The 22895-nt window shown below is 53.8% G+C and overlaps 1 protein-coding gene across 6 annotated transcripts in view; it reads left to right on the forward strand.

The window, feature by feature from the left end:
* The first annotated feature begins 9298 nt into the window (after positions 1-9298).
* The window catches only part of CHD6 (chromodomain helicase DNA binding protein 6), a 61649-nt gene continuing 48052 nt past the window's right edge, over positions 9299-22895 (forward strand). For all 6 annotated transcript variants that reach the window (XM_010564538.1, XM_010564541.1, XM_010564542.1 and 3 more), the window contains exons 1-2: positions 9299-9350; positions 22141-22640. In XM_010564538.1, the coding sequence (XP_010562840.1) occupies positions 9318-9350; positions 22141-22640 (533 nt within the window). In that variant the 5' untranslated portion in view covers positions 9299-9317. The remainder of the gene's footprint in view (positions 9351-22140; positions 22641-22895) is intronic.

The raw sequence follows: 22895 nt of genomic DNA on the forward strand, positions 1-22895 counted from the left end.
ATGTGCTGTGAAATTGCTGATCACCCCAAGCAGAGTTTTGTCTTGGATTTTTCTGAGGGTTGAGTGCAGAAAGGGCGAGTGCCGTATTATTTTCGTCTTCAGTCCTCTCTGACTTCAGGCCGGCATTCTTCAAAGCACAGCCCCCAGGCATGCAGAGCAGTGGCAGAGAGCTGGGATCCAGATGCGTGTGGCATTCCTCCTGGTTTTGCAGTGTGGGGCTGCCTGCCTGCTCTTTTTAGCCCCCTATACAGTATATAAATATAATATAAAATAATAGAAGAGAGAAGCAAGATAGGTGCAGAAAGCCAAGCTTCCCGTTCCAGTGCTGGCTCTCACAGGAGCTTGGGGAGAGCTGCGAGAGGAGGGTCTCGGAAGCACAGAGGAGCAGGTACATGCTGTGTGACATATGGACAGCCCCAACAAGAGCTGTGATGTTGAATGGTGCTGTAGCTTGGTTGTTGGAAGGTATCTGGGGAGAGGGAACACGCACCCACACTGGAGCGTGAGCTGGGCAGTGAATTTCAATGGAACGTGGTGGTTTAAAACAATGGAGGAAGGTGTGGGGAGAACTGCAGCCCATGTAAACTTTCCTCTCCGAGGTGGTTTGATCCTGTCAAGGTATTGTTTGAGCACCTACAACTTCATTTCCATGCTTAAGAGCTTGTTACAAGCCAGGAGGGATGTGTTGCCTGCGTAGCTGTAAAATCCTTGCCTGGCATGTGGGAGACTGTGCAGAGGGTGCCCTGAACACCCTCAGCTTGCCGTTGTGTTTGCAGAAGTGCAGCCTGCCGTGGGGTGCTGGCAGGGACCTGTGGGTGACCAGAACAGTAATAGGAAAGTACTGCAGGCAGCTGGGCAGAGTGGGACCCTGACGACCTGGTGTGGCTGGCTCTCTTGAGCAAACTAGTCCTACCAGCCTGAGTCCTGCTTGCCAGGATCCTGCACTTGGGGTTTGCATTAGTACCTTTTCTGCTGTGCTCAGGGATGAAGCTAGCTACTCTTTGAGTGCTGTATACTTGTGTACCTGCTCCCACCATGTATAGAAGGGTATACCTGCTGCTCCAGAACATCTCCTGGCTCTGCTTCTCATCCTCCTCGGCAGCTCTTTGCAGGCTGGGTGCAGGAGTGTGTGTTTGCTAGTCTAATGGTGGTGTAGCAGCTGCATGTACAAATAGAGTCCTCAGTGCTCTGCTTGTGTTGCCCAGCTCGTGCATCAGTCATGGATTGCACTTGAGGGTGAGTGCACAAGTGTGCATTTTGTTTGCTTAGCACTAGATTTTCAGCATGGTGTTGAGCAAGCAAGAAGCTGGATGCTCCACTGTGGAGATGTCTTGTATGGTGGAAAGTTTGGAAAGGTGCTTTGGCTTTTGTGCCAGGACCCTCCTCTCCTTCTGACATGCAACAGGACACAGGCAATGGCAGTCTGTCTTTCCATCAGGTATGATCTTGAAAAGCATCCTCGACGTTGGCCCATCTGTGATAGCTTTGTCCTAGGCACTTCCTGGGGCTGCTCAGGCTGTCCATGATAGTGCTGAAAGGCAGTCCTACCACACAGCCTCTCCCAAGTGCTGTGATCTCAAAATACTGTTTTCCTTTGTCTCTGCTAACATGGATGTGTTAATGTGCTACATGGGTACTGGGCAGCACACCACGGCCAAGGCTCTGCATTTCATGGGCTCCAGCTCAGTGTCATGGTTTAACCCCAGCCAGTAACTAAGCACCATGCAGCCGCTCACTCACTCCGCCCCACCCAGTGGGATGGGGGAGAGAATCGGGGGAAAAAAAAGTAAAACTTGTGAGTTGAGATAAAAACAGTTTAATAGAACAGAAAGGAAGAAACTAATAATGATAATAATAACAAAAATAAAAAAAGGATTGGAATATACAAAACAAGTGATGCATAGTGCAGTTGCTCACCACTCACTGACCGATGCCCAGTTAGTTCCTGAGCAGCGATCCCCACCCCCAGGCCAACTGGCCCCAGTTTATATACTGGACATGACGTCACATGGTATGGAATACCCCTTTGGCCAGTTTGGGTCAGCTGTCCTGGCTGTGTCCCCTCCCAACTACTTGTGCCCCTCCAGCCTTCTTGCTGGCTGGGCATGAGAAGCTGAAAAATCCTTGACTTAGTATAAACACTTCTCAGCAACAACTGAAAACATCAGTATGTTATCAACATTCTTCTCATACTAAATCCAAACCATAGGACTATACCAGCTACTAGAAAGAAAGTTAGCTCTATCCCAGCCAAAACCAGGACACTCAGATGCCCTGCAAGCGCTGTGACTAATCCAGGCCAAGGTGGACTAGCTCACACATGCCTTTGGGTATATCCCTGTTACTGCTATAGAGCTTTATTCCTTTTCCTTCATATGGTGACCTCCTCCCGCAAACTTGGGTAGCGTGTTTCTGAAACGTGTTAAAAGTTCTCCTCTAGCCCTGGAGAAGATCTGTCTCTTTACAGGTTGACTAGTCTGGGCCACTGTGTCTTCTCCTTGCCTTTGCTCTCAGCTCATTTTCAGTGCCCCTTTTTCTCTTCCACCTGAGGATCATCTTGAGAGATCTTCTTCCATTTCTGAGGCAAAACAGAGGTGAACCACTCCATGGGGACATATGCTGATGGAGCTGTGTGTACAAATGAAATAGATGGTCATTCCCTGCCATGAGCTGTGGTTACTTTCACAGAGTGCCTGTATGTATATGTGCTTGCAGGACTGGTGTTTGGTTGGAGCCGTGTGGTGGGAGCGCTGTGCATGTCCGCAGGATTCTGGGAGCGCATGAACCACATGTTAGCAAGCCTCAGCCTCTGAACTGGGAAAATCAATCCTCCAGCTGCACACGAGAGCTTGGCCAGTCTTGTGGGAAGGCTGGTAGAAGGGGAAGAGCACATGGTTCCTGCTTGGTCTTGGGTTGGTGTTGGCTCAGATGTGGAATTTCTGATAATGTTTTTGGCTTGTGCACAGATGCTGCAACTCCTGGAGGAGTCCAGGCAAGAGCGACAGGAAATACTGGCATGATGTGGATTCAGTCTGGTGTAGGGATGTCTTGTGCTTTCAGAACAATAAAAATAAATCCAAGGGAGGAGGATAGTAACCTGATGTGCCCCAAATTGTGTAACTTAAAACGTCATTGCTAGCAGCAGATGCTTTGTAGAGGCTGTGTGACAGCGAGTTGGTCTGCTCATGTAGAGGGATGAAACACAGCTTTCAGCACTGCTTTTCTTGTCTTTTGAAATGCAGCAAGACAGCTCCCAAGTGCATGGTCAGCCTGCCAGCGCAGTGTGCCATGTTGGTGTGCTTGCCGCTTGTGTGCAGTGCCCAGCGAGGTTCAGAGAGTGTAGTACTGTGGCCTCATGAAGGAGGACTTGCTTTTGGCTGTGGCAGCCGAAAGCACTGGTGACCACATGGTGCTGCGGGTGTTGCAGTCTGGCAGTGCTGGTGTGGAATGTGCATCAATTATCTTGGGTTAAAAAGGCATAAAAACTTGAGCATGGAGAATAAAAACTGCCCACTTGTGACAGTGGCAATAAAGCTGCATCTAGCAGCCTGGAGCGCTTGCATGATGTGCTAGTGAGAACACGTTGATCTCCATATGAAAACCATAAGCTCATTTAGAAAATTAGGCTGTCTCATTTGAGATTAGAGTTTCCCTTTAATCTGCAAATACTTAATTAGTGTGAAAATGGCTAGTTAAATGGGGTTCTCAATGTATATATCTGCATGCCAGTGTGGTGGTGCTCCCTAGCAGGTGGCATGTTTCCCTTCAGGATGCTGGACAAGTTCCTGGCTCTTAGGCCAGGTGAGATGCTCTGGATGCAGCAGGCAAAAGCAGACCGCAGCACCATGCAGACATGAACGTGTCCCTTTCCTCCTCTGCACCTTGTCCCCTAAGAGGTGATGGCAGGACATGCTTGCTTCACAGTATTATGAACAATACGATGTGTTAAATGCCCCAGGTTCACTGGTGTCTGGATTCACAACTGGCCACGGTGACTCTGGTCCCTGGCCAGCACAGAGTTTAATGCAGCCTTCCACAAACCAGGATGGCACATCATCCAGGGAGCTGTAGCAGGGCCCTGCAAGGACCTGGGATGCTGCCATCCTCACGGGGTGGCCTCTCACTGTGGCTAGCTCTGTGTGCAGACAGGAGACCAAGCGCTCTCTCCTGACACCTGCAATGACTTTGCAGGGCTTCTCCTTGCACTTGAATGACTTTGCACATGGTCAGAGTAGGTATCTCTGTTAAACTGTCTCCTCTAGTATCCCCTCCTTGTTTTATCAAGACAGATGCACACACTGCTTCAGTGCTATGGAAATACACGGGTGTACAGTGGGGGTGATACTGTTGTGTGCCTGTTGTCAGCTGGAACAAGAGGATGGAGTGTAGAGAAGACCTGTCTGCTGGTGGTTTGGGACTGCTGCTGAGCATGGAACTTGGGGCTGGCCTGGCCCTGGCACTGCTCGCCATGCCAAGTAGCTGTGCTCTGCCAGCGGTGGGGTGTGAACAGAGTGGGTGGTGTAGAGCTTGGCATGTTCAAGCTGCTGTATGTGGGGACAGACAGAAGAAGGAAGACCTGTAGACATTTCCTCCTGGCTCTTTGGGAGGTTACTGGGTGAGAGGAGGGTCTGCCTGCTCCATTTCTGCCTGTCCCTTGCTGGCTGTGGCCTGTGCCGAGTGCTTTTGGGGCACAGTCTGTCCTGGACTTGGCCTGTGGTGAGGTCTCCTGGGCACTTTCCCTGCCAAGGGCCAGAGCAGCTCCGTTTGTGGCTGTGGGCACCCCTTGCTGCCTAGAGGAGGGGGGACCTGGCCCCTGTTAGCTGCCTCCTGCCGGTAACAGAGTGGGTGCTGTGCAAGACACCTTCCTGGGTTCGGCTGCAGTCTCCCACAGTTCACCCGTGGGTGTGAATCTGAGTAGAAACAAAGGTTTGTGCCAAGGAGTGATCACTATGCTTTGGTCACGGAGAAACCTCCTCCCATGCTCTGCTCTCCCACGTCCTTTCCTGAACCTGTGCCCTTGTCCCCTCTTGTCCCGGTGCTCATTCAGAGCGTGCCAGAGGGCCGGCCAAGCGCTCCTTCTTCATTGCTGTGTGCCAGTGCTGCAGGTCGTGGCTTGGCTAGCCCAGCGGCTGGGCTTCTGTCATGCCTCTTGCAAACCCCTAAAGGTAGGAGTGGTCTGCAGCCTGCCGTACTCGGGGAACTGTGAAAGTCCTTCCCTGATACTAACTTCTGGGAAAAATGGATATTAGGAATTGGCAGCCTACCCCTCCCCAGCCTGGTCCAAAGTTGCCCAGGAAGGAGAACAGCAGGCTGCCTGCAGAGGGCTGCTTTGGCAGCAGGATCCTGGCTGTTCTTTCTGCTGGGGAGCCCAGGAACATCCCTGCTCTGTACAGCCACTCCTGAGAGCACTGGACCCACGGCATACACCAGCTGCCTGCTCGCTGTCCCGCTGAGGGGCTTGTGTCTGGCTTCCTGCTGCTAGAGATGAGGCTTGTGAAGCAAGGCATGGCTGGTCTAAAGCTCATTCCTTTGTGTGGCTTGCTCGTAGCACTGGCTGCCCTTCCCTGCCTGCAGGCATCCTGCTGGCCCAGTGTCGCATGCTCTGAATCCTACCCTAGCCTGAGCATTTGGTGCCTGTGAAGTAACAGGTGGGGTGGTGCCAGAACAGCAGCTGATGGTAGCAGAGGCCAGGGCTGTGGGGCAGAGCCACCAAGGCTGATGGCAGTGGAGACCAGCAGCCCTTGCCTGGGCTCTGGAGAGGCAGCAGGGTTGGGCCGCTTGCTTGCAGTGGCAGCAAGCTTCCTGGCATCCTTTGGCCCTCTTTTTCAGCTGCTGGCAACTGCCTGTGTTACCACTGTACAGAAGGTGGTGAGCATGCTGGGACCTAGGCCACTAAATGTGTGTGATGCGCCATGTATGATGTTTGTTTTATTTTAATAAAAAAAAGCCCTGAAAACCCAGAGCTGAGTGATAGGAGCAAGCTCTTGTAGGCCACACGATAAGAGACTTCCAGCCTGGGCTAGCCCAGAGCTGAGGAACTTGTAGCAAGGTATTTATCTTGGCTTTTGCTTGCCAGAAGTGGTGCTGTTGTCTGCAAGGCAGCAGTTCATCTGAGCCTTTCTCCTTCCCTGACATCTCTTGGGTCTCAGTGAAACCACCTGTGTGCTCCACTGTGGGGCCCTGGCTCTGCTGAGGTGGAGGCAGAGGGCTATAGGTGCCCTCATAGTCTCTCTCTGGGCTGGCTTTGGCCCTGCCCTGGGCTCTGGAGGTGGCCAGAGCCGTGCTGGTGAGATGCAGTGGCTCCTGGAGAGGTGTGGATGAACTCTGCCAACGTCCTGCCATGGGAGAAGACAGTGCTGCTGGAACCTGTCCTGGTGCTGTCCCCGCGGCTGTGTCAGCAGGAGGCTGCTGGAGACACACACAGGCACCTTAGTGCTGTAACGCTGGGTGCCAGGGGTCAGCCTGCAGGCGTGGAAGTTGTTTGCATTGTGTGAGCTCTGTTTTGGGGCTAGCCTGCAAAAACCCTCGGTATCTGCCAAGTGACAAGCGGGGCACTTAAGTGTCAGGGAGCGAGTCCTTGGGGCAAGGAGGTGATGGGGAGAGCTCCCTGAGCACAGAGGGGACCCCATGGCTTGCTGGGGCTCTGGGGAAGGGGCAGCTTGAAGGAGCTCACAGCGTTTTGATGATGGAAAGAAAACAGCAGGAAGAAAAGTGCTAGTGCCTGCAAGGGCTGAAGGGCCCAGGGTTACTGCAGAAGAAAATCTGTGGGTGAAAGGCTGGGAAGCAGAGCCAGGGTAAGAGCATCTCCTGCCCTGGGAGCCGAGAGGACCTGCTGGGTGCAGGCTGAGGCTAGTGGGTGAAGGCCAGTGCACTTGCATGCTGCTGGCAAGGAGGGCTAAGCTGACCACCCTGGAGTCTCCTGCAGCCCAGAGACCGCTGTGAAAGCTGAACTGAACCCAGATCTCCAACACTTCTGGCTCCAAGCAAAGCCTTGGGATGGGGTTGCTCTCTGCTGGAGGCTGGCAGGTTTGTTCTGAGCGGCAGCGGCTACTCAGTCTGAAATTTCCACCTGGTCCTTCCTGGAGAGCACCACTGCTGCAGTTGCATGCATCTTTCAGCTTGGCTTAGCCCCTTATCCTCTGGCCCTTCTGGGGCACACTTGGAGGAGTACAGGAGGGACTGGCAGGCTTAATCATGAGAGAAAAGTTCTGTGTCATCCTGTCCACAGATGCCATCAAACTCCTCCCCACTCAGCTGGTGGCACTGGGTGTCTTGCCTTACTGCCACCAAGCTTGACTTATGTGTGGGATGTGCTGGCCTGGCTTGTGCCATGTAACTGGAATCAGAGGTAGAAGCCTCTGCCTCTTCTTGGTGTGGTGCGCATGAGCCGTGGACCACCATTGGTGTGCAGAATTGGTCCCCTCTTGTGCTGGCCTGAGCACTGCCCACCTGTAGGACCTGTTGAGCTCTCCCCTTTGGGAAGGGAGGTGCTGGGTCAGTGAAGAAATGGCTCTGGGTTTTGGTAAGGTCTGGGCCTAGCAGGATGCTCCTGACTAGGGAGGAGGGTGTGCTGGGGGGTCACTGGGCCTCGCCTGCAGACTGATGGCATTGTGAGCTGTGCCCTTGTGCCAAGCGAGTCTGACAGCTGCAGTGGCAAGGGAGGCTCTCATGTCGCTGTGGCTGGTGGAGTGGGGTTTACATGGTATGGGAGGGAAACAAGAGGCAGGTGTTTGTGGGATTTATGTCTAAAACACTTGGCAAATATTTCTGGGCTCTGGCGCCTGTTGCTGGCACTGTGGGAGCAGACAACTGCTGAAGGTTGGCTCCCCAAAAAGCATCTGCTGCCTGGAGAAGGGGGTCTGGGCAAACCCCAACAGCTCTGTCAAGGGTACCATGGCTGGGGCTGCTGTGGGGAGGGCATGGGGCTGTAACCTCACCATGTCACCTTGACTGTCACAGCTGGTGACCATGTTCATCCTGGGGAGCTGCAGCAGTGCCCCATCCACCCGGGGTCAGTGCCATTTCCGATGCTGACCCCGCATGTGGCGGGGCTGCTCCTGGCCTTTCTAGTGACACAGCACCGGCAGGAGGGAAGCAGTGAGCCTGGCTTTCTCCTGCATCTGGCAGTGTCCAACCTATGCCAATCCCCAGAGAAATCAGGCCTGGGCAGGTGCATGTCTGCTTGCCAGCTGGCCCCATCCTGAGGGTGCGTGGCAGCCCAGGGAGGGTGTGCTGCATGTTGTGTCTCTGCGTTTGGGTGCAGCTGCTCAGGCAGTGCCTGCAGGGAGCTGTGGTCATCAGGGAGAGACCAGCTAAAAGGTGCCCCTGGCCAAGCCGGACCACAGCCACGGGGTGCAGGGTGCTGAGCTGTGGTACAGGGAGCATGGGGGAACAGTCTTTGCCCCAGAGAGCTGTTGGAGTGCTGCATCACCACAGATCGCTTGTTGGTCCCCTCCTCTGGTGGGGGGCAGTGTGGGGACCTGGTCGCACAGGCAGTTCTGCCTCTGTCACTAAGGGGCTGCTAAGAGTTGGATTTGCAACTGCAGCCCCTCTGGCCAGGCCTGGTGTGGGGGGGTTGCTTGGGAATCACCTCTGCCTGCGGCTCCTCCTCCTCCTCCTGTGGGCTGCAAGGTGGGTGCTGCTCACACAGCATCCTCTTGCGCTGCAGGGGCACAGGCCTGAGGGGGCAGCTGGCCCGCTGGCCCTGCTCCAACGCTGCTCTGAGGGCTGCTGCGGCTTGCTGGGGAGATGGTGTCTGCCAGTATGGCTCTTCCCCCTCCTTGCTTGCCCCGTCCTCATCCCCCTAGTAGCTCTTCTTTGGTAGTGGGGCTTGCAACCCACCTCAAGCTCCTGCATCCTCTCCACGTCTCTTACTGCTGTCATCACTGCTTGGCAGAGGCTGGTTTGTTTACTGCTTCTCTTTGCTGCTGCAGGGTTGGCAGCATCCAACACGTCTCTCAGGGGTGTCTGGGTTGGGTTTGGGGCTCTAGGGAGGTGGAGTGCGTCTCTAATAGCCCTGGGTGTCCCACTTCATGCTGGGACTGCAACTGTGAGGTGGGGCGGGGTGCAGGTAGCACTGAGCTGTGGGGAGATGTGCGGTCAGGCTCCTTGCCATGGCTTAGCAGAGCAGATGTCCCCAAGTTTGTCCCTGAGAGTGTTTCAATCCTGCAGCTTTGTTGCTCTGAGTGGCACGGGGGGTGGCTCAGCCTGTTGGAGGGGTGATGTGGAAGGATGGAGTACCTCAGGTTCACCAGTCTCTTTATTGTGAATTTTTTTTTGTGTTGTGTCTTGCAGAAATAACATTCATCCCAGATTTGATGATAATGAAAATACAGAAAAAAGAAAAGCAGGTTTGTGACCCTCTCTCCTTTTCCCAACTTAGCTGGCAAGGCCTGGGAACCATATCCTGTGTGTGAATTGTTGCAGTTGATGTGTGGTGGGAAGGGGGACAGGGGTAGACCTTACATTTCCAGACAGGGCTGCAGCTCAGCACGTGGAAATTTGACCTGAGCTGCAGCCTAGAGCAGATGAGTCTGATGTAGGCAATTGAACAGGGTGGGGTTTATCTTCAGTAATGGAAGTGCTCTTGATTCAGTTCTGTTCTGTTGTGGAGGAGCAACCCTTTTCCCTCAAAGTCCCTAGTATTGGTTCTTGTTTGAATCTCATCACATATATATTACAAAACCAAGTTTGCTGTGATTACTGCTAATAACATGATACTCCAGGACTAACACCAGCAGGGAGGTTGGAGAAGATCATGTCTGTGGGGCTGTGGGAGCTTGGCCAGGGAATCTTCCCTTGCTCAGAAATAATCCCATCCCACCAAGCTGCCATTTCAGAATTGCTGCATCGGATCATAACTACCTGCTGCTCCCGGAGATTTATGAGCCAGTGGTCTTTGTATTAACCATGTGCAGAGGAAGAACCTGACCATCGGTGCTCTGATAAGGGGAAAGAACCTGTTACATGCATGGAGACTCGCTCTGCCCGCTGGGGTGAAATATGTCTGGAGGTACAAAACAAACCAGTCCACCCTGAGCTGATTTGTGTCTGTGCTGCTTTTAATGGGAAACTATTAAATTGAACACTGAGCTAAGGGATAAATCTGTTGGAGGGCATGAGCTGGCGCCATTTCTAGCCAGCTCTGAAGCAGTGTCTTCATGCTGCTCAGGACAGCTGCAGATCGTGCTGTCATGGCAGGTTAATGGGGAGGAGGAAGGGAGAGAAGGGTTTGGAAAAAGCAAGTGTGCTGTTAGGAGCTTGCAGCAAGCCAAACACTGCAGATACAGGAAGTTGTGTGTACAGAGCACCAATACTGTAGTTAGTAGTGAGTTTATCAGTGTGTCCTAAAGATGGTGTAAAGAAGCAGAGCCAATCTCAAGGTGAGAAGGAGGGGAGTGCAGCAGGTCTTGTGTTACCAGCACTGCTGGATCACTCCTGCCAGGGCAGGGGGAAGGGCTGGAGGAGAGCAGGGCACTTTGGGGCATGGGTGAGTGATCTCTCTCCTCTGGTAGCAAAGCCCCGGTAAGAAATTCCCACCACTCCATTGGACTAATATAGCAGGTTTGGCTGCTCTGGAAATGGGATTGCTGAAATGACGTGTGTTTTAAGCACAGCAAAACCATCCTCCCCCAGCATTTGGAGATTTTAGAGGGCTCAGCTGCCAAAGTGTTTTTTGTAAGTGCCCCTGCAGATGAAGTCTGGGAGGGAGATAAAGGCATGCCAGTGTGAGCAAGGAGGGGTAGAGGTTGAGCTGCTCATCTCCTGAGCTTTCTGAACCAGCAGTAGTGTAGGATGATCCTTGGAGCATATCATGGAGCGGGCTGCAGTGTTTCTGGAGTCACCAGCTCTGCAAGGGCTGTGCTGGGGTGTCCCCAGGAGGGTCTGGGCAGCAGTCAGAAATGCTGCTGTGAGTTCAGTGTTTGGAAGAAAGCCTGGCCAAGCAGGGCTTCTGGGGTTACTTTGGGTTCCTGATTGATGTGGTGAAGAGGGTGGCTGCTCCCCAAGGTGGATGGCTCCTTGCCATGCTCTGCAGACCCTGCTGAGCGGCATTGGAGGCAAAACTAGCAAAAGGTGCCATTCCACGTCCCCCTGGATACCTGAGCCCAGGAGCTTCCACACCTTGTAAACAGACTCCTCATGGCACCAAGGAGGGTTGTTGCCTTCAAAAGTCCGTTGAGCAGTCTCTCTGGAGAAGATGAGATGTTTGTGTGGTTCCCAGGACTGTCAAGGGCCACACATTTCTGTACATGTCTCCCTGCCATCTTGGTCGTCATGTAGGCGTAGGTTCAGGCCCATAGGTACAAAGGCTGGCAAAATGCTGGCACCCTTCATATTGGTGAGGGAGACACCAGCCAGAGAGCTATCGGCTTCCTTTGGGAATGGGTTATGTATGTGCTCTCCCCTTTCACAAGTCCGTGGCTGCCCTGAGCAAGTGCCTTGTCCTGCCCATGTCCACTGCCAGTGGATTGTGAAGCCTGGGCTGGAGAGCTGGGGTCTTGCAGCAGGCTGTCCTGGGAGGAGCTCCTCTCTATGCCCCCTTGGTGCCCCCTGCAGCAGTGCCACCCTTCCTGCACGGATTGGAAAGGTTTGGCATGTAGGGCATTGCCAACTGGTGCACCAGATGAGAGGCTGTTGTTAGCGCAGGCAGGGTCTGTGTTTGCACGACTCTTCTTCCTTAGTAATGTATGAAAATCTGGTGGATTTGTCACCAAGCTGTGACTAACTCATGAAACCTGTCACTTCCCTTGTGACTTACAAGGCTTCACGCCAGGGCGCCTTGTCTGCTGGTGGAGGTGGGACAGGGGTGCCTAGCTACTCCAGGGAGCAATGACAAGCGATGGATTTTCTTAGAGGGCTTCAGCAGCACCATCGTTCCCTGGGCTGCCTCTGCTGTCTGTGTCCTGCTCCTCCCTGGCCACTGAAGGGTCTTCTACTACTGCTTGTTTCTGCCAAGCTCTGACTTGTTGAATAACCTGAGACATACTGAACTAAGATAAATGCAGTTATCCCACAGTGCCTCTAAATCTCCTTATTCTACAGCCATGGAAATGCTCCCATCCTGGCACAGACTGTAAGAGCAGAGCAGCATTGTTTGCTTCTTGGAGAGGGAGGGATGGGAAGCCCTGTGACCCCTTAGCTCCTGCCTTCTCCTGGAGGGCTCTTCTGACTTTTCAGCCTGGGCTTGGAGGCGGTGGGAATGGCCCGATCCTCAGTGGTGCACAGCTGGTTGTGGGGGGAGGCAGTGGGGAACAGCCCAGGGCTGCGAGGACTGCATGGCTGCTGTGCAGCCGTCGCAGTGGGGACGCGTCAGGGCATGCAGGCCCCCAGGAGTATCTGTGGGAGTTCTGCTTGCCTTTGCTTCAAGCACTCACTGCATAAAATGAAGATTTTTCCTGAATTTTATGGGTCTTTTTAAGTGAAACATGAGCTTTGATGTCTCACCTGCTGAAAATGCTGCTGAGGGCTGTTACTGGAGCTCCCTGGGGCTGGAGCAGAGTCCTGACAGCAGTAGGATCCAGGGCAGGGGAATAGGGGCTCCCCAGCCTGAGGGCACTTGTGGCTCTATTGCAGGCTGTGTCCATGGGCTCCTGGCCCATTGTGGGCTTTTTTTGTTGTGATGAGACCGTCAGGTGCGATGACCCTCGATGCTGGGTGCATGGAGGAGTTTTGCTCTGCCAGGCAGCGTGTGGACACCCACTCTGGTGAGGATGAAGGGCAGGGGGAGCAGTGAGCTGCCAGGGTCCCCTGCTCCTACACCCACAGCCAAGAGTGTTGGTCCTGGTCCTCCCCCATGGTCCTGAGGGCTCCTTACCCTGCTGCTGCTCATGGCAGCATGCTGCTGCACAGGCTGTCTCCTTCCAGTGCTCTTTCCCTGCCTTCCTTCCTGCCCTGTCAGAGAGGACTAAGCAGGGAGGACAGCATGGCCAGCCCAGGGCAGAAGCATTGCCCTCTGCCCCTGCTGTGCCCTGCGCCAGAGCAGTGGGGACATGTCTGCCCGCTGCCAGGGCTGGCTCGGTCATGGGACGGAGCTTCCTAGCTGTAGCTGTCGAGGGCTGCATCTTGGTGGAGTGTCTCGGGAACAGAGCCAGGCCCCACCTCCGTCACGCACATCCCATGGCGACTGCAGAGCCTGCTCAGAGACATGACAGAGGGTGGCACTTGTGTATTTTTAGCTTCTGCTGCATTGCATTAAGAGCTGGAAATGAGGGGTGTGGACACCCAGCAACTAGAATACAACAGCCCATGCTGTGCACGCCACCGGTGGGGATTGCAGCTGCTGGAGATGGTGGCTCAACAGCCTGCTAAAATGCTGTGTATGGAAGAAGCTGCCTTTTCTGCTCCCATCATGGGGCTCTGCAACTGGCTGCACATACATACTGGGCTGGTGGCTGCCAGCATGACCATCTTCGGGAGGCAGAGCTGTGTGGTGTTGCCTATCCTGGGCTGCTGGTGCAGTAGCAGCCTGGCTGCTGGCTTTGGTCAGTACCGTGGGGGGAAGCTGAGCAGCTGGGGTGCTGGGCAGCCCCCAGATATTGGCCTCTGTCTAAAGAGCATGGAAAGCTTTCATGACCCCTGCAGTTAGGGTCCCTGTGGACACTCCACATATAGGACAGATCTCTCTGGGGTTTGAGCTGTGCCCTAGACCCAAATGCAGAGCTTCTGCGGAGGTGTTCTGCTTCTCCTGGGGGGCTGCAGGAAGGCCTGGCCCAGCCTACAGTGAACAGGGGTTGAATGGTGCTGGGACTTGCATACAAGATGGCATATGGCATGGCCACTGCTGCTGGCTCTGGTCACATTGCCCAGCAAAAGCATATTGTGTGGATGTTGTCTGAGCCTGGTAGCCAGAGGAGCTGGCTTTGCTTTTGGCGATGACCATGAGAAGGGCTCAGCCATGGCCTCCTTGCAGGATGGAGCTGCCATTCAGACCCTGAGGCTGTGGCAGAGCTTTGCCCTGCTGGGAATGCTGTGCTCTTGGGTGGAAAAGCCTGCAGGGCTCAGGGCAGGGTCCTAAGGTGCAGGATGGGCAGCAGGGTGGACATCGGGCTGTTGTTCCTTTCCCCTTCCTGCCCCCAAACTCATGTGGTACTGCAGGGTTTGGGTACGGATCAGGAGTGATTCTGGCTGGTGAGGAGGATCCAACACCCAGTAGTGCCAATGCAACGTCTGCTTCATCCCCATCACACCTCCCAGCAGTGCTGGCCTGTGACTTCTGTCACTTGGGTCCAGGGGAGCCTGCCTCTCTGCTCCCACCTGTCTGGGTATCACATGGCAAGTGGATAAGCTGTATAATCGGTTAATTGGTGCGACCTTTATGGGGCAGAAGATGATGCTGGGCTGCCCAGCCATGGGGTGGGAGCCCAGGAGCACCAGAGGCCAGGAAGGTGATGTGGTCTCATAGGCCATGGAGGGAGCAGGGCTCTGGGTATGTGATTGTCCTCTCCTGGCTGGGCACAAGGTACAGGATCTTCTGCCCTATCCAGCCCAGCCTGACCCCTTCTGCTGTACCTCCCCCAGGTGCTTGGGCCCAATTTTCTCTTGTCTTCACCGAAAGCTGCCTGCTGTTCTCCATTCTCACTTGTTCCTTACAACTCATCCCATAACATCCTAGTCTCATCCTGGCCCCCTGTCCTAGCTGCCCTTTCCTTGTCCCCAGTTCCCTCCCTCTTCCCCTCCCTAAAGCTGTTCCCTTTGCAGGTACCTGGCGCAGGCAGGGCAAGGGTGAGGGTTTTGGACTCGGCTCAGACTGCAGGCAGTCCCGCTGGCCCTGGGCTGGTGCTTGCCCTGGGCAGTTGTGGGGAAAACGTTGCTGAATTTCAGTGCTCCTAAGCTCCCTGCACATGCCAAGTGGAGTTTTTAAATTGTTCCTTCACATCCCTGTGAATCCAGCTCCGCTCTTTGCTGGAGGGCTTGGAGAGGATCAGGAGTGCTGCATGACCCTCATGGGCTGGGGCAGCTGGTGCACCTTGCAGGCTCAGCAGTCTGCGAGAGGAGAGGGAGCCCTTCGAGGACCAGAGGCAGGAGCCGCTTTGCTTCCCATCTCCTGGTGGTGTTTTCCCCTGAGTCCTGAATACAAAATGAGAAGTTGAGTCAAATTGGGACTATAAATGAAGTGAAACAATTTAAAGTTAAGGAAACACAACATTAAGGCCTACCCTAACCTTGGCTTTGCCCTCTAATGGGGTCATGCAATTATAAGTGCTCTCTGTTAGCCTTCATGGCTCTCTGGGGGGGGGTTTAAACATTTTTTTTTCTCCTGACCTTCTCTTTGACAGTAGTAAGATGGCATGGGACAAGACTTCATGCTCCAGCTGCTGCTGAGGGACTTGCTTTCCTGTATGAAAAGTAATTTATAGAAGATTCCTCCAGGACTTAAAAAATGTACAAACGTTACATAAAAGTGTATTCTGAAAATGTAAAATTGCTGCAGTCGTCACCAAAAAATGCCAGTTGAGAGACAGTGCAAAGGCACAGCTCTATGGATAAAAAGCGTACTGGGCGTACGGAGGCTGCTGAGGAACAATACCAGAGGTTCAGAGATGGGCATTATGTACCAAACCCTGGAAGTCATCATCTTTACTTTCCCCCCCCTCCAAAATACCCAAGAAACAATAAACCTGTGTGGTTAGACAGGCATGTAAGAAGACATGTAGAAGAGGCTGTTCAATGTAAAATGATGGTTTTTGTTAGTTAAAAAAAGTTGTAGTAAGAAAAAGGACACATATTCTGGGAATTTAAAAGTAAACCTGTAACAAAGCAGGACTAAAAAGATTTTTAGGAACCACTTGCTAAAGACATGGAGTCTAATAATTTTTTTTCTAAACATCTCCGAACTAAAAAGCCTTTAAGAGGAGTCACAGGGTAAATAAGCAACTGAGGTGTCAAGTGAGTGCTTGTGGAAACAGGGCGTTGGCAGAACAGCTCAGTCAGGAAGGCTCCCAGATGCATCAGAGGGTTGCCCTTAAATTGAAGGGTTTGATAAAGACATTTCTGAGCAAAGTAACACAAGCCACCAGGCTTTGATGGTATTTACTCTAGAATTGTAAAGGAGCCTGAGGAGATGTTGGGAATCGCTAATAAATAGTGTTAGGTGCTGTTGCCCATCAGGGCCACATCCATGGAAGGGAAGGTGTAGCAAACGTGAAATTAAAGGCCAATAGGTTTATTTGTATATTACGTAAATTGTTAGGAGCTACAATAAACACTTTATGAAAATAGTATACTGGTGAATAGTCATTGTGGCTTTTGTAAAGCAAAGTTAATCGCTGCAATCTGCTGGGGATTTTAAAGATAGCCAGGTTGCAGGGGTGAGATTGGGCTGGGCTGGTACAGTGCTCATGGGCTCCCAAACAACTGCTGCGAAAGTTTCTCACCAAATGCTTTTAAAGTTAAGCGTTGTTCTGATAAGAGGTCTTTCTGTGAATTAGTGACTGGTTAAAGAATAGGAAGCAAAGTACAGGAAAAACATCTCTGCTTTCATGGTGTAGAGCAGGGGAGAAGGTGCCAGCTGATTCCTGTGATCATCTGAGATGCTAAAATGGAGACAGAGTCTGAAGAGTTGAATAGTCCTAAGATGTGCCAAATAATGCATACGGGGGAACCAGCCATGTGCGTATCTTCACTTGGGGCTATCCCTGCTCCTGGAGGAGACTAAAACACTGGCAGAGAAATGGCATCTGCCTGCAGGTTGTCCCAGAGGTGTGTTCAGCAGTTCAGAAAGGGAGAAGGAACAGAGCAGAAATCCTCCTGCTGCTATGTGGTACCTCTCTGGTACTGTGTGCTTTCCTACTGCCACCCCAAAGCTGATGGGGTTTGAAGAAGTGCAGAGAAGGATAAGGCAGATGGTCTGAGAGCTGGCCCAGCCCAGCTGCAATGAGAGGGTGTCTTGTCACTTGTACTTCAGCTGGGCCAAGAAAGCTCTGCAGGGGAAGGATGTGATGGAGAATGGCAAAACAGTGAATGGGGCAGAGCAGGTGACACAGAAATCCTCCTTTGTACTCTCACACCTTGAGAACTAGAAGCCACTTAGGAGGGCAGCACGATTTAAACAAAATGAGTGGGTTTTTCCCATACCTTACAAGTTTGTAGTACTGAATGCCACTAAGTCCTTTGGCACCAATGGTTTTGATACCGAAAAGCCGGTTGAAGAAACTCTCTAAGACTCGTTTTGGAGTTTTAGAAAGCAGGCATTCTTTATTGCAGCACTGGATGCACGGGGGATAGTTCCACCTAGCGTGCATGCCACAGCTTTAGCACTAACAGGTTATATAGAATAACTAATCGCATATTAATCAGATTAGTATACGTATACATAAAAATAATTGCAACTGATTATCTTAGTACTGCCTACATCCGATCATGTGCAATGAAGGATCCATTTGAGTCGAAGGGCTGCTTTTGCGACCACCGACCCATTTGAAGTTCTTGTTGGCTGTCCTTGAAGTCTTTATTCCTGTCCTTGTTCTTTGATCTTGAAGCTTAACGCAGCTTCAATCACATGTGGTCAGTTTCAACATTGTTCTCATCTAGCGTACAGGAACATCTAGTCATAAGAGCAAAGAACTGCAAAACTTATGAGTAACTACCTCTACTAGTTAATTGCTTGGCTATACTTTTGTCTATTGTTTCAATCGTAGTGTTAGTATAAGATTTCTAATAATTATTTACCAACTCTCACTTTTACAGTCACCTAGCAGCAAACCAGTTTCCACAGCTGGTACAAAATACTAAAACCATCAAAATATTTAGACATACCATACAGAATGTATGGAAATATGCTATCAGTTACAGGTGGGTTCATGCAACTGGCTGTTAGCTGCCGTTGTCTGCATGCAGTCCTGCTGCTGGAGCTCCTGAACCAGTCAGCCTGGGCAGACGGGGAGGCAGAGCATGCTGACTGCCCTGCCCCACTCCTGACCCGCTCGGGGTCAGAGCACTGGCCTAGGGCAGCCCTTGGCTGGTCCAGAGCAGCCAAGGGGAGCCCACCTTGCCCATCTGCTGCAGCAAGCATCCTGGGGCTATGATTTGCCAGGTTTAGGATCTTGAAGCTGGATGTGTTTCTCCCCTGTGAGTGGAGACTGAACATGTAGTGTGTCACTGCTGGCTGTTGCTGCAGACACAGTGCCAGTAGCCTGAGCAAAGCCATGGGCAGCCTGATGGCTCGTGGAGACTTGTCTCAGGCCACTCAGCCTGAGGGTTGCTGCAGCGGCAGAGCTCCCTGCGGTGCTGTGTCCCCATCGGTGTGACACAGGCCCGTCAGCTCCTCACTGTTTGGAAGCAGAGGTGGTGGTTCCCAGTGGCACAGGGGCAGCAGCTGATGGTCCAGCACTGGTTGCATGGGGACAGTGTGCTCCTGCCTGCCGCAAAGGACTGGCCAGGCTGCCACAGGCAAGCTGCAAGTGTGCTTTGAAGCCACGCAGGAGCACTGATAACGCTGGCACTGCTTTCTCAGGCTTTTCCTGTTGACGAGAAGCCAGGATAAACTGAACCTCATCAAAGGCAAGGAGAAAAAGCCCATTCCTTGGCTCACAGCAGTGCACCAAGCTCTGACTGCAGATTTGTACTTGGCAGCACAGTCCTATGTGGATGGCAGGAGCTTGCCATGGATTTGTAGGAGCATGACATGGAGCCCTTTCCCCTCAAGACAAACCAAGAAGCCTTGGGTGCAGAAGGGTTTCTGGGGCTGGCAGTACCTTGCTCACAGTCGGTGTGGAGGAGCCTAGTTTCCCTGCCCCTCTGTGCTTCTGCTGCCTGTGCAAGCCCTGGCCATGAGCTGCTCAGTCCCACAGGCTGGTGTTTGATGGCTCTTTCATGGCAGGGCAAGCACCAGAAGCTTCTGGCTGCTCCAGCTGGAGGCAAGTGCTGCCTGGTACCAACACTGTTTCCCGGACACAGCAGGCTCTGATGTCTGACGCCCACAGGCCATCCCATGGCAAAGTGCTGGCACTGTTGGATCTGGGGGCCAGCAGTACTGCCTAGGAGGTGTGCTGGGGTGGACACATCTGTGCTTCCACCATGATGAGCTTGCCTAGAGGCTGGAGGGGCTGTTGGCAGCCAGGAGGTGATGCAGGAGGAGTGGAAGGATTGCTTGCATTTTCACAAACCTTCTGACAGCTCGTGGTTGTTTCTATAAAGCATTCAACTTTCTATTGCAGCAGGGCTTGTGGCAGGCTGGGATGTCTTCATCAGCAATCACTGAAATGCCCTTTTGATTTGCCTAAGAAGCACAACGCAAGCATGAGCAGACCCCACAAAGTAGGTCACAGTTTGAGCTCTGCTCTCCTGACAGCTTTATCAGCCCACGTCATGCAGTGGAGCCTGAGGCTCCTCCTGGGCACTGGACATGTCAATGGTGAGCGGGACCTGCCTGGGCTCCATAGCCTGGGTTGGGACTGTAGATGCAGACAGCAGATGGGGTAGGGGGGAGCTTTGGACCACTTGGCTGGTGTGCGGCAGTGGAAATGATGAGCCAGTTTCGGCACTCTCTACTCCACGCTGGTTTGCTGGGAATTGCTGATGCACGCAACTAGAGGGACCCATGTCCCCATGCCTGGCCATCATGGCTCAGCTCCACCAGGCACAGGCTGTCAGGGACAGAGCTGCTCCAGGTGCTCAGCACTGCTCCCAGCCCAGTCCTGGTCCAGTCCGGGGAACCCCTCTCTGGTAGGGCAGGTGACATTGCCTGCTCTTGGACAGCACCAGAATTGCGGTCTCCAGACCTGTTGCTCGTTGGGTGGTCTGCCTGGAAGCGGACAGCCCTTTGCAAGACTCAGGGCTACAAGCTGTGGCTCGAAAGGAGTTGTTCATCCTCCTGCTGTGCAAGGATGGTGAAGATCGACTTTCCATCTGGTATCTGCACTTGGCTGCTCTGCTGCTCAGCGCAGAAGCAAAGGGAGATCCAGGCTCCTGGGGGTCTGTGAGCTTTGTAGCTAATCCAGTAAATTGTTCCAGCTGATTCCCAGCTTGCAAGATCTGAGGAATGCAAAGGCTGGGACTGATCCTGTTGCTCAGCCTGTGGGCTCAGAAGCAGCACCTATAGTGCTGATTTTCTCCCAGCCCAGAATAGGTTCCCCTTAATAGCTTGGGTGCGCTTTGATGGCTTGTCCATGTGATGGGGCAGCTGCTCTCCTCTGTCCCAGGTTGCTGGAGCAGACCAGCAGCAGGGTCGAGGGCAGAGCACTGGAGGTGGCTGCGTGCAGGCAGAGATGCTTGTGCAGCCTGACTGGCTGATGCCAGAGGTGCTGGCAGCCCCACTCACAGGTGGCTACAGGGGTATCAGGGGGTTTTCCCCTTTGCAGCCTGTTTCATTTAATGCTTCCATCTAATCCAAATCAGAAATCCAAGCGTACAGGGTGCCCTGCACCTCGACCAGCCCGAACGGGCTCCAGTGCTCAGCCCATAGGATGTAAATATTTACATTCTCTCCCGCAGCTCTGGGGTATCTGAAGAGTCGGATGGTGCTGGGGGTCCGTGGGGCCAGGGCATTGCTGCCAGAGGCACTGGCACCTCAGCACCAGGGAACTGGCTTGTGAAGCAACCAGGACCCCTGGCCTGGGGCAGCCGTGGGTGCAGGATGCCAGGGTGAGCACTGCCACCGTCCCTGCTGGCGTGCTGCTGTCTGGTGCCTCCCAGGCTACTCACCAGCCATCCCACAGCTTCCCTCCGAGGAGGTGCCACCTCCAGGCTGGTGGGATGGGCCTGACAGGGGCTCAGCCCCACACCTTGTCTCAGCCCCACCAAAAACCTGCATGCAGGACCAGCTTTCCAGCCCTGGTCACGCTGCTGGGCTTCATCTGGTGCTGATCTGCCAGCCCCACGGTGATGAGCCAGGCTGGGGATGACCACAGCTTCCCTCTGGTCATGGCCGAGCCGTGCATTAAAAGGAGGAGTTAGTCAGGTGGTTGTGGGTAAAAAGTGTGCCATCTCCTGCGAAGGGCTGTGGGGTTTGCTCTCCCGCTGCCGGAGACAAGGAGCAGCTTAGACTGCTTGTGCTGCCAGGGCAGCAGGCAGAGACCTGCCTGGGCACATGGTGGCGGTGGGCTCTCAGCAGTATCACGAGGGATTGGTGCTGTGGCTCCAGCTGCTCTGCAGTGGCCCCCTGATCACAGGCAGAGAGGAGAGGGTGCAGTGGGCTGTCTGAGTGTGCAGGCAGGGCCACGTGCTGCCTGTGCTGGGGGCTGGGGTGGGAACTAACTGGCAGAGCAGCTGAAGCAGAGCCTGACATGTTACTTTCCCCATCCTTGCTGGACACACCTACGCTTCTGCCTGGGCCTTTGTGCATCCCTTGCTCTCTCCCCATCTGGCAGCTACTGCAAGGGATGTTTCTGGTCCCCTGCCAGCCCTGCTGACCCAGGCTGCTCTCAAGGAGCTGGGGTCACTGCTTGTGAGCCTGGGCTCCTTATCGCAAATGCTCCTGCTGCTGCTCAAACAGAGCTGAGCCTTTTCATGCTGTTTTCTGGTTGGGCCCACTGTGGCATGCTAAGCCAGAGAGGCAGCTGAATTCTTTTCAGTTCAGTGCTGGAAAGTTCACAGGAAGTGAAGGAAGAGCTAGAGCAGGAAGAGCAGCTCCACTCTCCTGGGCTGGATGGAGCCCTGGCACCCAGCAGCTCCCAGGAAAGGTGCTGGTCCAACACCCCTCTTCTGCCCCAAGCTCTGCCCTAAACGGACCTGGGGGCCGGCTTCTTGTTGCCAGAGCCTGCAAGGCATCCTTAATTCCCTTTCCCTGCCCTGCCAGGACAATCCTCGGCTCTGGGCAACAGGCATGAGGTGGCCTGGGTGCATGGGTCGCTCTGGGTCTCAGCAGAGTGGGGTGTGGAGTGTGTGATCAAAGGCAGGAATGTGCTTGGGGGCACAGCAGAGGGCCCAGCCGCCTCTGCTCTGGACCTGTGTGGCCTGGTGGGGCCTTTCAGTAACGGCCTCTCTAACCTGTCAATCTCCATTGGGCATGGAAGGGGGGTCCTTCTCTTTGAGCTACATCTGTGTGTGGTGGCCATTAGCCATAGTCCCCAGTATGTCGAGGGATGTTGCTTGTGCTGCACCTGGGTGATGAGAGCCTCGCTGGGGCTGCAGTTCCGCCTAGAGCGCCTGCTGTTTCTATATGTGGTATTTGCTTCACACACTGCCTTTCTGTTCTCTCTGCAGCCACCAAGCTTAAAAGTGCTGAGCCGCTCCCCAATGTCGGATGCCTGGGAGTGCAAGGCGCAGGACCCCTTTGCCAGCAGTGAGGAGCAGGACGAGGTGCCCCACCAGGTGATGATGACAGCCATGGACACAGGCGGCCAGTGCCAGTGCCCGGAGGAGGAGCCTGATGGGGCTCCCCAGAAGCGGACGAGCACCCAGAACGGGATGCAGGACAGTGGGGGAGGGGGCACAGGGGTGAAGAAGAAACGGAAGAAAAAGGATCTGGGAGAGCAGGAAGGGGGAGAAAAAGCAGCTGTGGAGGTGAAACCAAAGAGGAGGAGAGAGCCTAAGGAACCAAAAGAGCCTAAAAAGGCCAAGGAGCCCAAGAAGCCGAAGGAGCCCAAGCAGAGGGAGGTGGCCAAGAAGCCCCGGAAACCTCGGGAACCCAAAGCCCCCAAGGAGCCTAAAGACAAGAAGAGTGGCTCTGAGCCTGCCCCCAGAACAAGACCCAAGAAGAGCAGGTGGGTGGTGGTGTGACCTTGTCTCTGTGCCTGGTGTGGACAGGCCTGTGGGCTCGCAGGAGCTTTGGCCAAGAGAGCCATGCTGGGCCACCACGTTGCAGGGTGGGATGAGGCCCTGTTAGACCCCAGATCCAGAAAAGGACCGAACAGTCTTGGCCTCTCCTTGGCCTGGCCTTTGTGCTTAGTGTCCTGGGAGTCAGAGGAACCTTAGGGAGGTGTCTTACCAGGACAGTGAGGTCCTGTGTGTCAGAGGTC

This window comes from Haliaeetus leucocephalus, unplaced genomic scaffold (genome assembly GCF_000737465.1).
Source record: "Haliaeetus leucocephalus isolate CR32 unplaced genomic scaffold, Haliaeetus_leucocephalus-4.0 Scaffold182, whole genome shotgun sequence".
NCBI lineage: Eukaryota > Metazoa > Chordata > Aves > Accipitriformes > Accipitridae > Haliaeetus > Haliaeetus leucocephalus.